General features: G+C 40.2%; 1 protein-coding gene across 2 annotated transcripts; it reads left to right on the forward strand.

Moving 5' to 3' along the window:
* Positions 1-668: 668 nt before the first annotated feature.
* On the forward strand, positions 669-13346 carry LOC310989509 (splicing factor U2AF 65 kDa subunit-like). 2 transcript variants are annotated; one of them, XM_083976597.1, is made up of 11 exons: positions 669-880; positions 3124-3298; positions 4552-4655; positions 4793-4944; positions 5049-5165; positions 6581-6725; positions 6809-6888; positions 9378-9500; positions 9610-9696; positions 11338-11580; positions 12397-13346. In XM_083976597.1, the coding sequence occupies exons 1-11, from the start codon at positions 832-834 to the stop codon at positions 12526-12528; spliced, it is 1407 nt and encodes a 468-aa protein (XP_083832723.1). In that variant the 5' UTR covers positions 669-831; the 3' UTR covers positions 12529-13346. The 2 variants fall into 2 exon arrangements, with proteins under 2 accessions (XP_083832723.1, XP_083832724.1); XM_083976598.1 differs by having other exon boundaries at positions 6581-6719.
* Positions 13347-13530: the final 184 nt, after the last annotated feature.

Raw genomic sequence — 13530 nt, forward strand, 5'->3', positions numbered from 1 at the left:
GTGTGTGTGTGTGTGTGTGTGTGTGTGTGTGTGTGTGTGTGTGTGTGTGTGTGTGTGTGTGTGTGTGTGTGTGTGTGTGTGTGTGTGTGTGTGTGTGAGTGTGTGTGTGAGAGAGAGAGAGAGAGAGAGAGAGAGAGAGAGAGAGAGAGAGAGAGAGAGAGAGAAATTAAAGGCTCGAAAATTCCGTCAATAAAGTTAGAAATGGTAACCGGATGTTGACATCATCACAATAAAAGCATACAGTTTAAGGTCAAGCACTTATTGTGCAACTTTATGCAACAAAAAAAAGTCTATTTTTTTGTTAACACCAGGAATTACACTGCTGAACAAATTGCGTGTTCTTTGTTTGAGTGCAAAAAACATCCAACTTTAACAAGAATCACCATTGTAGGCTACTAACAGGTCCTCAAGCTTTATTCCATGTGTATCAAGTAATTAACACATTGCAAAGAAATATGATTGAATTAGAGGAGAAGTTTAGGCTACAAAACCAACAATTACTGTCACAACCAGTGAGTCTGACAATATATTTCGTAATTAACATATTCTGTTGTGAGAAAGTAGAAAGAAAGAAAAAATCTAATCAAGCTAAATATAATATTCATATCAGGCAAGTGCGTTTATTTTGAAGGTTATAACCGGATATTGATCGTTAATTGTGTGTGTCTTAACTCCGGGAGCTTTCTCCGGTCCTCTGCTGCTGCACTGACAGCGGTTCTTCTGCTTCTTCTTCCTCTAGGTTTCCCCCGTTGGCTTCTCAGACGAGCCAGACCTGCGATATTATATTATAATATATTAAATACAACACAGCAACACAACACAACCGGTGCAATGTCGGATTTCGAGGAATTTGAGAAGCAGCTGAGCGAGAATCGACAAGGTGAGTGTTAATATCGGTCTGTGTGTGTGTGTCTGTGTCTGTCTCTGTGTCCCAGTTCGGTTCGGTCTGCAAGCTAGCAAATGCAATGCAACGTTTGTGCGTAACGTCAGCTCCACATATTATTTTTATGAATGGATAACGGACCCGTCAGCAACTTTAACAGGCAGTTTTTCTCCGCCATGACTCAGCTCGTGCGCTTTTTTACATGTCAGCATAAATGTCACAGTAGTGTTTCATCCACCTCATCCTTGAGCCCCCTGTTCAACCGTTGTTTTTATTTTTTTATTTATTTATATATATTTTTTTAACACAATTCTCAATGGAGTCTGGCCACCGGCGCGAGCTTCTAACGTTACTGCACGAGACAGAAATTGCAAAATTCCATTTAATTCACGAGCTTTTTTTTTCTTTTATTCCCCCATCTCCAATAAGGAAACACAGAGGTAGAAATGACCGACTGTGACATTTTCTCAATCGCCATGTTCCACTTTTTTTTTTAATTCGGTATCATTTACGGATAGGTGACCAATTTCTCAACACTGGTGGTTCAGGTGTCTCTTATTGATCTGTCACCTACACAGATCATTACAACCAATGTATAGTATGTAGCCTAAATGAACACACAGGAAAAAATAGTATGGTGGTGATTGATTGTAAATGTCAAAGAAGAAGAAGAAGATACCTAGTTTCATCTTCCCCATTGTGATGTTATCCTGTTTTGTTTGTTTGTTTCTTTAATTTGATACAGAAAAACTTCATTTATTTGCCGATGTCACACTAGACTTTTGGGGAAATTGTGTTTTCATTTCCGATGAGTCCAAAATATCTATACATTATTCAAGAAAGAAAAAAGTACCAAAAAATACTGATCAACTTACAGGCTGCATTCAGGTACAGTGAGGTAGAGCAGTGAGGTTTGTAGTAATGTATTAGGCTACACAAGAGAAAAACATTACACATCTGAAACTTGACATTCAATTACAGCAGAGCTGCCAGGTGGATCAGATCTATAACAGAAGTAAAGGACGTCTCTTATTGATCTGATATAAGGTCACGAGTGAGCCTCATTCAGCCTGACATTTCCATGACACAAGGTTACACACGTTAAACTGTCAGAAATCTCCAGGAGATGTGATGCAGTGGCTTCAACACAACACAGAGGAGACTGGAGGGAATCAAAGTGTGTCATTATCAGGGAATCATGGAGGGTGTTTTGTTTGGTTTGTGTGACCTGAGGCACCTGGGTGGATTTATTCATGCATGCACCTGTCTTATTTCAAGTCAACTCGCACTGACTGAAATTCTCTTCATAATGAATTCAGTTCACCCACCTTGAGGTTTTTCCTCAGGTCCCAGATTGCGGGGGGACTGATTTAGTTTTATTCCGAAAGAGAAGTGCAGCTCTAAAACCTGAAGGGTTTCTGAGTTCCCAGAAAACCAGCGCACATTTTTACTGTGGCTCATTGATTTCTGTTGGAAACACACACACACACTGCTGGGTTGTTGTGGCCGTGGTTCATCTCAAGTTGTAAAAGCTCAGTGAGACCACTCAAGGCTCAGGTGATAAATTCTGGGAAGTCTCAAAACCATTCCTGGTCTTCTGTAATAATAATAATAATGGGAAGAACCAGAAATACCATGACAACATTGAAGAATCACTGTTGCCATGTTTATTTGTTTTTTTACCCATTTAATTACATTTTTGAGTGTGTGTTTGTTTTGTTCTTGCTTTGTGTTTTATAGGCCAGTGACTGTGTGTGTTTGTTTTGATCCCCCAGGGGGTGCGGGTGGGTGGGATGTGGGCTTTGGAATAATATAACAAAACAAATAAAAACACAAGAATATTAATTATTTATATGAAAATGTTAATTGCCCGAAATTAAGTTTCTCTATTCCAGTACCACACAAAAGGCTGGGTATCACTACTGATTTACTGAGTTGATTTGATTCAGATTCACAAGCTTTCGATACAATTCGATATTGATTTATTCAGAGATATTTCAGTTTTAATACCAATTTGTTTGGATATGAAAGTGATTTTCATAAAACCAATGTTGCGAATACAAACATGGAACTCTCTATCAAAAGATCAATCCAAGGATTTTATTAATCATTATCGGATCTTTCAAATGAAGATCGATATGAATCGGAAAATCAATTTTTTTTTTAAACCCAGCCCTAACATACACTAGTAATTATTTTTCCTTATATAAAAGATATTTGTTGGTGCTGTTTTTTTCCAGAGCGAGAGCGGGAGAGACACAAAAAGAGGAGTCGGAGTGCATCTGCGGGCCGAGGCGACAAACATCGCAGCTGGAGCAAAGACCGAGGGAGCCGCAGTCGAGAGAAAAGGAGCCGGAGCAGAGACAGGAAGAGTCGGGACCGTCGGAGCTCCTCCCGGGACCACAAGAAGCACAGGTCAGTGGTCGGAGGCTGCAGTCTCATCGTACAGGTAGTAGAACCACATAGTTGCTGCTACTAGTGACGTAAAGGGATAGTTAGAGGCAAATGCAGAGAATGCTTGCTGAAAAACTGCCCCTGACGGGAACACACATTTCGCATGAATTTACCTCTAAAACAACTCTGTCTCGTAACGTACCGTTATTATCTCACAGTGTGGTGAATGTGCAGGTCACAACTTGTCCACCAGAGCGTTTTGGAGTTGTTGGATTGTGTATTTGATGAGTTTGATGAGGGAAACCAAGAAATCCCATGAGCCTCTGTAGCGTAGCTCTAAGCAGCATTCTAAAAATGGCTTGCAGTGACAATTAAAGGTAACGAACCTACTGCTAAAACTATAGGGATTATAGCAATGGGCCAATTTGCCAAAATGTTGAACTATCCCTTTACATCTGTAATAAGTAGTTTCTGGTCACCTGGTGGCAGCAGAAACGCAGCATCCAACTATTATCAACTTTTAAATTCACATGGTAAACTTCCAAACTTTATCTACAGTACACAACCAGCAGTGACAGAGCAACACAAGTGGATTTTATGACTGCAACAACTTTATGATTGAACGAACCAAAACAGCACAGAAAAGTGAAAACTGCTTTAATGATGGCGCTGCTGCTGTATTCAACTGTCAGATGCCTGAAACTGAAGCAGCTGAACAGAACTTGGCTTTCGTTGATCATCTTTTATTTGCACCTTCACGTTTCTGTGACAACAGTTAGATGGTGTTTTTCTTTCCGTTGTTGAACCATGTCGGCCTGAAGCTTGGTTCAAGTTCAGAGGAGGCTGTCGAAAGGGATTTGGGGTAATGTGGTAACAGTTTGTGAAATTAAAAGGAGACAAAGCAGGCCAGCAGAAACACAGAAACAATGGATGTCTTTTTCATTGTTTCATTCATCCTCTTGGTATTTTCCGTATCGATTTATTCATCATTTGATCCATAACATGTCCATCAGTTTCCTGCAGCCTAACGTGATCAGTCTTCAAACATCTAGTTCTGTCAGGTTGATGCCTAAAACTGGAGGATTTTCTTGTTCAGATTCATCATAAAGCAAAGAAAAGCAGCAAATATCCCCCACTAGAAGCTGCAGCCAGAGAAGATTATCTTGTTTTCTTGAGAAATTGCTCCCCGGTTAGATAATTTATGTCAGGTGTCTTTGAATAACTTAAATGGAGGGTCTTTAATGCATCTTATTCCGTCTGCCCTCTGTATCCAGCCACTCTCCGAGGCGAACAAGGAAGAAAAGGACCTGCAAGTACTGGGATGTGCCTCCTCCAGGCTTCGACCACATCACACCAATGCAATATAAAGCTATGCAAGGTACAGTACTTCTCCTGCTCTCACTTGCAATGAGTCATTGTAACTGTCTGTAATGAGATGAAGGGGTAAAAGGTTGCCAGAGCTAAAAAAGCGCTGCAGCTGAAGGTGAAGCTCTGTCCTTTATGTTTTTCCCTCAGCTGCCGGGCAGATACCAACAATAGCTCTGCTGGCAACATCCACCACCACTGGAGTGGCTGCAGCGCCGACACAAGTGCCCATAGTTGGCAGTCAGATGACGAGACAAGCCAGACGCCTGTATGTTGGAAATATTCCCTTTGGGGTCACAGAGGTAGCGTCCCCATTTACTGTTTCCTTCTGTTTCTACTTCGACAACAGATTTGTTCATGTTGCTGTGTGTTTCCAGTCACACTTGGTGTTTTTCTCGCACCACAGGAGTCCATGGCCGAGTTCTTCAACGCTCAGATGCGACTCGCCGGCCTCTCACAAGCTCCGAGTAACCCCGTGCTCGCTGTGCAGATCAATCAGGATAAAAACTTTGCTTTCCTAGAGGTGTGTGTGTGTTTCTGATCCCATTTCACTAACAACACAACAACTGAATATTTCAAGTATTTTCTCAGAGTCCAGTGAGCAGTAAACAGCTGAAAAGACAACAACCAGATGTGCCTTTGCATCTGTAATCAATCTAATGCAGGGGTGCTCATTACGTCGGTCGATCGCGATCGAAGACTGCGTGGGTCGATCGCGTGATGAAGAACAAAAAAAAAAGTATATTTTAAAAAACACAGTTGTCTGGACAGCAGGCATTTTTCTCACAACCGACCTCAAAAGCGAGGGCAGGTCTGCCGAAGCATCATTCCGGGTGAGTCACGCCTGAGCGATAGATATAACATGTTATATCAATCGCTCTGAGTCACGCTCTCCGCCCGTTGTCTTTGTTGTCACTTTGTTGCCGCGGAATATGAGGTGTGTTCATGTCCGCACCATTCTTGGGTCCGGTCTGGTGTGATTTATCAATGGAAAATTGCGGAGATTTGTGCGTATGCACAGCTTGATAGATCTGAAAAGAGTGTAACTACGCCATTTTCGGCTTTTCGCCGCACGCAAAAAATGTAGTAGCAGTTACACCCTTTTTGATAAATGAGGCCCCTGGACTTTGCTTTGCTAGATCCTGATGGTTATTTCAGTGCAGGTCATCAGAGTAGTAAGGTAATGACCAAAAATGTACTGACATTTATTGTGCCATATGGGTTCATGCAGTTATGAAAGGTAGGCTACACCGACATCTATGAAGTGTTATGTATATGTTCATATAGTATATAAATAAATGTGAATCATTAATAATGTAGGTAGATCATTTTGACTTGGTCACTTTAAAAGTAGCTCTCAGGCTGAAAAAGTGTGAGCACCCCTGATCTAATGAATGTAATTTATTTCATCCATTGACAAAGCCAATCAAATATAGCTCAAATTTTGAAGAAGAATAATCTTATTTAATCTTTTCTTCCTTCTTTAGATGTTAATTAACTAACCAAACAATTCAATAAAGTTCAAATTAAAATAGCTGCAGGCCAACACAGACTCTCACACTCCTGTGTTCGTTTCTAGGTTACACTTCATCTCAAACCGTTCAAAGCGGCTCAGACAATGATTTACCTGCCATAACAGAAGAGAGCAGAACAAAACCTAATTAATACTTTTCATTGTATTTTCTCAGCAATGAAGTTGCTTTTATCAAAACTAGAGATTACAATTTACAAAAGAAAGAAAAGCATAAATTACACATGTCAGATAATTGTTTGCATACACAAACCAACCAACAACACACAGTAGATTTTGTGACAGTAATGGGTCAGTATCAGATTTACTGCAGATCTGTTGATGCTGCAAAGTTGTTTTCCTCCTCCATCGTTATGTTTTCAGTAGCAGCTCTTATCGTGTGTTTTTTTTTTTTTTTTCTTGTTCAGTTTCGGTCCGTGGACGAGACGACACAGGCCATGGCCTTCGATGGAATCATTTTCCAGGGTCAGTCGCTGAAGATTAGAAGACCTCACGACTACCGACCTCTGCCCGGTATCTCGGAGCAGCCAGCCTTTCACGTCCCAGGTAAAAGTACGCTTTGACCTTTTCTATACGTGATATAAGAAGGGTGGATTGAATTAACTTCTTTTTTTTCTTCTTTCTTTGCTGTGCAGGCGTCGTCTCCACCGTCGTTCCAGATTCGCCCCACAAACTGTTCATAGGAGGCCTGCCCAACTACCTTAATGACGACCAGGTATTTAACTGAAAGCAGACTGAACAGGTGCACTCATGTTTCCTCAGTTTTCTCTCAGTTTCTGAGGTGACACAAATGTCAAAATAGCTACAGTGAATGACCCCAAAATAAGATAAAACATAATTAAAGTTGATCAAATACAGTGTAGGGGAAATGAAACAAGTTCATATTTAATTACTGTGTGGATGTGTATCTTATATTTTAAAACATTCAGATCGAACAACTTCTACACATCCGTTTTTTTTTCTCAATATATATGTCTGAAGCTTTTATTTTGCTAAATCTATCTGGTATTAAACACACAGTTTTAATTCTGTCATTAATTATCAAAGAAAAATAACAAAGGAGGGATTTTGTGACTTGGCTATCGAAGTAAACTGCTTATACCTTTCTCATGTTAAGCGTACTGCTTTAGGAAAGGTAAGCAATGTCCAGTATATTTACATTAGAGACTTGTTCTTTGTGGTTTTTAGGCCTGACTCTTGCTCCTCACGTATTTACGTCTGGATTGTCGAAGAAAAAGTCCACCTTAAGAAACCATGTTGTCATGGTGAAATATTTCATAGACCCCCTGCTGCTCTGTCTCTAAAGGTTAAATTAATCAGAGCAGGAAACTTAGGAGACGAGAACCTTTCACTAAATATACAGTTAATTAGCTGTAGGTTTAGATGATTGAATAATTAGTTGCTCTCATAAAAATTATGCTTAATGGTTGTTCGTATCGTTCTTAATTAATTTCTTATGCAATAACAAACTCCAGCTTCCGTCTATAATCTTAATAATCATACATCTCACATTTATGATGCATTATATATCAAGTCCTAAGGCAAGGAAAAAGTTTATCTTTCTATCTGTGCTATAATGTCCCAACTTCTGGGCTTTTATTTTGAAATATGTACCTTTTACAATGACAAAATAACAACAACAAAAAGAACTTACAATCATAAATCTCTTTGACGTTGATAATTAGATGTGTCAGGAAGTTAAAGGTGGACTTTTTCTTTGAGAATATCAACATTAACAGTAAATAGGCCAACATACAGTAATTGATTTTAATAGTTGTGTAGAGAAGCAGTGTGACAGTAGATCTCCATCTGTGCTCCCAGGTGAGCAGAGGATGTGAATTAAATTCTAACTGTCCATTCTGTCTCACTAACATTTAATTAGTTTAACAGAGCACATGTAGCCTGATGTATATTATTCACTGACTTATATATATATATTTATATATATTATTTATACTTGCAGTCACTATCACTGCGTTGATACTCACAGCTCTTTCATTTTTGTTCCCCCACTTTGTCCCCAGCTAGGGGCCTGTAAGATCGTTAAGTCTGCGCTCATAATTTGTTCAGTAGTACTCATCTACTGCTGCCATGCCAACATGTAACACAAGGCAAGTAAGACATTCTGGTCCTCACACGGATACACTCGGAGCCAGCAGGCTCCCTTACTGGCTGCTTTCTTTCTCCCATCATGCTTTTGGAGCGCGTTTAGGACCCGGGGATTATTATGGGTTAAGGACTGATCATTAAGATTTGGAGATGTAGCTGTTGTTATTGTTGTTGTTGGGGGTTGTGGTTGTGGGTGGGGGTGTGGTAATGTTTTAATGTAAAGGTAAGACTGTGTTAACAGACTGTCTGACTGTTCTGGTGCAGTCACCACCGGAGAGTCACTTAAACTCCTTTTAATTATATTAATTTTTATTTATATTTTACAGCTGAGTTTGAATCTCAGTATGAGACTTTTTCTGACTCATTTCATTTCTTTGTCTCAACAACTCTCAATGTTACAGCTTAGAGCTGTAACTGATGTATCTGATTAATTGATTGATTGATTGATTAGTTTAGAGATCTTTCATAATGTTTTTCTCAACACCTAAACTTCAGCTGATATTGAGAACTGATATGTATACTTAACATAAACAGATACATGATTTACATACAGATTTTAACATTGTCCATGCACTGTTGTCTCCCCACGCTGCCTTTACTGATTGGACAAGTTTGTCGACATTTTGCTTGTCGGCTTAACATCAACGTTACAGTAATCTCCTCAGCTGCTCTTTAGCTGCTCAACACAACTTCCTGTGTAGGCTCCTGTTTTAGAGCAGAGTAGAAGAACTGATTGCTGTCTTATCTGGGTGTGAAAAGTAAAGTTTATGAATGATACCAACAGTGCATAGTCTTATATACTCCCCAAAACCCACACTACATTATAGGCAGCATTGAAGGTTAATCAAGGATAATCATTATTTTCAGCTAAAGTATATTCCAGTGAATTTCCTCAGGAGGTTGTTAGATGTACTATACAGACTGCCATAGCACATTTTGTTGTTGAATTCAGCAGAGTAAAATATTCTCAGTCCGTAACCTGTGATCTGATTTTGAGTATCAAATGGACATTTAGAATTCACTCTGTGCAATTAACACGTGATGTTCGCTGTGAGCTGCCGGCCTCACATGCGGCTGTCTGACTCTGTTGTGCAGGTGAAGGAGCTCTTGACCTCGTTCGGGCCGCTCAAAGCGTTCAACCTAGTGAAGGACAGTGCCACGTCACTGTCAAAAGGTTACGCCTTTTGCGAATACGTCGACATCAGCGCCACTGATCAGGTAAAGAACGACGGTGCATGCACGGCTTCTTCTTTACTAATTCTGTGTGTGCGTGTTTGTGTGTGTGTTTGATGGGTTGCTCACAGCTGTGTGTGTGCCCCGTCATCAGGCAGTCGCTGGACTCAATGGCATGCAGCTGGGAGACAAAAAGCTGATCGTCCAGAGGGCGAGCGTGGGAGCGAAAAACGCCAATCCTGTGAGTAGGAATCGTTTACCCTTTAGCCTTCTGAAGCAGCACAAGCACAGACATCCACTCTGTTCCTTTCAAACCACACTGTTGCAGCAGTCTGTCTGCTTAAAATGACATTAACGCCAACCACAGAGACAAGTGGGGAATATGCTGAAGAGCCTATTTTTTTCTTCTTCTTCATAACGGAGCTGCTCTATCTTTATTTTTGACCACATGTCTAATCAGATCAGAAGGGTTTGGTTATAACTGAGTAAACTCTTGTTTGTTCAGAAGACGTTGGATCACGGCAGCTCACAAATCCTGTGAGTCATCGCCTCCTTTTAAACCTCCCTTTCCACAATGCTCATGTTTTATTCTTTAAACGAACAACAGCTCAAAATCTGCTGTGTGACATTTACCGTCATGATAAATAGCATCAGAATGATGTGGTTATATAAACAGCTTCATGGACGCTTTTTTTTTCTTTTTTCAATTTATTTCTATCATGATTTTATAAGTGATATAAAAACCCTCTGGCTGCAGACGTGTGGTGTCAAGCTCAGATTCAGCTCATCCACATCCACAACAACATGATTTCCTGAAGAAGCATCTTCTTCTTAATCAATTAGCTTGAGCACTTTTCTGTTCACACACCTTCATAACTCTATGGGTTTGAACTTGTTCGAGCTTTGTACTCTGAAAAACAAAACAAAAACCAAAACGAGTATAAACACAATTTCTCTGATCTGTTGGTGACAATCTGTTGCTGTTTAAAATCAGACTTTGTTTGTGGTGAGAAATCCTTGGTCTCCTGAGAAAAATCTTTCCAGGGACACTTCTGTTTTCCCTCCTGTGACATATCAAAATGTTCCTCTGTTAAAGGGACAGTTCAACATTTTTGGCAAACTGGCCCATTGCCATAATCTCTATAGTTTTAGGAGTAGGTTTGTTACTTTTAATTGTCGGTGCAAGCTATTTTTAGAACGGCGGAGCAGAGCTGCGAGCTGCTCAGAGCTACGCTACGGAGGCTCATGGGATTTCTTGGTTTCCCTCATCAAACTCATCAAATACACAATCCAACAACTCCAAAACGCTCTGGTGGACAAGTTGTGACCTGCACATTAGATAATAACAGAACGTTACGAGATGGAGCAGTTTGTCAGCAAGCAGTCTCTGCATTTGCCTCGAAAACAACTCTCTCTGGTAACGTTCTGTTATTATCTCATAGCGTGGTGAATGTGCAGGTCACAACTTTTCCACCAGAGCGTTTTGGAGTTGTTGGATTGTGTATTTGATGAGTTTGATGAGGGAAACCAATAAATCCCATGAGCTTCTGTAGTGTAGCTCTGAGCAGCTGCTCTGCCGTTATGGCAATGGGCCAATTTGCCAAAATGTTGAACTATCCCTTTAAAAATGCCTGTTGGTATAAAACTGGACACACACAATCTGAGCTGTAACTGTATTTATAATTGGATTTTTTATATCATGTGACCAAAAGGAGCTCAATTTTCTCACAGTGGCAGCTGTTGGACCGAAAAATTACTCCAACATGTTAATTGACTCCAAAGGCAAAGGGAGGGGATTGGACGGCAGGAAGCAGCAGGGTTTTATGGGAAATAAATTTACTATGAAATTGAGGAGCTCACGACTCCTTCCTCCAACCCACAGACCTCCATCATAGAGACCCCGGTGACGCTGCAGGTCCCCGGGCTCCAGCGGCTGCAGAACTCCGGCATGCCCACGGAGGTGCTGTGCCTTCTCAACATGGTGATGCCTGAGGAGCTGGTGGACGACGAGGACTACGAGGAGATCCTGGAGGACATCCGCGAGGAGTGCTGCAAGTACGGCAGCGTCCGCTCCATCGAGATCCCCCGGCCCGTCGACGGCGTGGAAGTCCCCGGCTGTGGAAAGGTGAGCCCTGCGTTCATACAGCACCTTTTTATTTATACTTTATGAGTTAACTTTAGACTGTATTAACTTGTTTTGTTGTAACTATTAATAATAAAGGCTTATCAGCTTGGTTTGTGTTAGTTTAGAAGAAATGTCATGTCTTTGCCTCTAATTCTCACACATTAAAAACATGTTGTGATTTCTGCTATGGAATAAATTATGAAATTAATATAATTTATATGGGACCAATTTTCTCTAAACAGGAAGTCTTCATCACAACTCTTTTATCTGCACTCTTCCCTGGGATTAAAACATTTTTAAATAATTACTTCCTGAGTGAATGTACTGCATCATGCTGACAGTAGAACAACAGTTTGTCTTGGGAAGGAAACACTCGACAAATTTTCTCATCTGCTGAAAATAAACATCTCTCAACATATTTGATGGAGCTCAGGACTCGTCAGGAGGATATATATTGTAACAATTTCACAGCATAAACATCGAATCTGTATGCAACAGCTTAAACCTGGTGCTCAGAAAAGCCCTGAACATTAATTACCATGAGGTACCAACCAAGAGTTAAATAATTAATGACCGTACGACTTTCACCTCTCTCAGTTTGGAGGCGCAGGGATCGATCCTGCTGCTGGGTGATAGCTGCAGAGGAACGACTGGCATTTCTGTAAAAACCACAGACAGTTACTCTCAGTAACAAATTAACAACTATGATAGTAAAACACATTAATGCCAGCTATGTTCTCCTGTCATTCATCCCTAGTTTGCACCAGACTGCTAATCTCCTGTGCATTTTGTTTTATTTGTTGTGTGTGATTTCAGATCTTCGTGGAGTACGTCTCCGCTGCAGACTGTCAGAAAGCCATGCAAGCCCTCACCGGCCGCAAGTTTGCCAACAGAGTGGTGGTCACCAAATATTACGATCCAGACATGTATCACAGACACGAGTTTTAAAGCACAGATGAGTCCGACGGAGAATCCCCCCCCTCCTATCTTTTTTTTTGTTTGTAAGCTTGGGTTCAGTCACTTCCTTTACTCCTCTGAATGTCGTGAACGTGTCCTTAGAGACTGGACTGGAAAAAGGTATTTTATTACATCTTCTACTCTTCAAACCGACCTGCGGTGTGTGTTTTCTTCAGTACTGAATATCTAACTCCCAGCTTTAGCCTAATACCCTCCACAGTGAGCTGAACTCATTCTGAATGAAAAAAAAGAAGAAAAAAATACTGTAGTATCCATTACATTTGCAGTAGAATGAATGTGACATGTATCTTACTTAAACCTAAACTAATACTGCCTGACAACGCCAGAGTAGCTGTCTATCAAGTATGCACTACGTGAGAAAAAACAACGGTCTAATGTTTAGATTTCCCTCCTGAGCACAAATATTTATTTCTGTTTTAGACCCAGACTTGACAAGCCATTATAATGTTCATTGTGTGGCTATGAGAAGAAGAAAAAAAGTTTTTAATTTATTAATTTATTTTTGCAGAGTAATATTTTTCCTCTATATGTCATATATTAATGTTCCTTAAACATATACGATGCTATTAACTGTACTGCTTATGAAGACCAAATGTCGACTTGTTTTGTTAAGTGCTTTTTGTCGCCGTGGCCTCAAAGGTCATTTTGTAAATAAGAAACATTGACGTCTCAACGTATAAAATCGGCCATGCACACTGGAAGCTACTTGAATTAGAAAAATAATTTGAGCAAAAGATTAATCATCACAATTGAAAAGATTTTATCAAATACTGTTGACTGTTTTTAAACCCTACCGAACAGTGACTATCCAATGGAAACTTAGTAAAGGTATCTAGGCCTGTATTTATAAGTTGTATCAATTTATACTAATTTAGTCTTCCCTTATAAAAAGAAAAATCTGAAATCAAAGAACCAGTGTTAAAATTTATATAGCACATCTGCCTTGATATTGTTTTAAATGTGCTGAATGTG

Source organism: Trachurus trachurus, assembly GCF_905171665.1.
Source record: "Trachurus trachurus genome assembly, chromosome: 8".
Taxonomy (NCBI): Eukaryota; Metazoa; Chordata; class Actinopteri; order Carangiformes; family Carangidae; genus Trachurus; species Trachurus trachurus.

Coding starts and splice junctions, on each gene's coding strand:
- LOC310989509 (XM_083976597.1), top strand. CDS start 832: ATGTCGGATTTCGAGGAATTTGAGAAGCAGCTGAGCGAGAATCGACAA. Junction 4,945..5,048: donor TTCCCTTTGGGGTCACAGAG/GTAGCGTCCCCA, acceptor CTCGCACCACAG/GAGTCCATGGCCGAGTTCTT. Junction 5,166..6,580: donor AAAACTTTGCTTTCCTAGAG/GTGTGTGTGTGT, acceptor TTTCTTGTTCAG/TTTCGGTCCGTGGACGAGAC.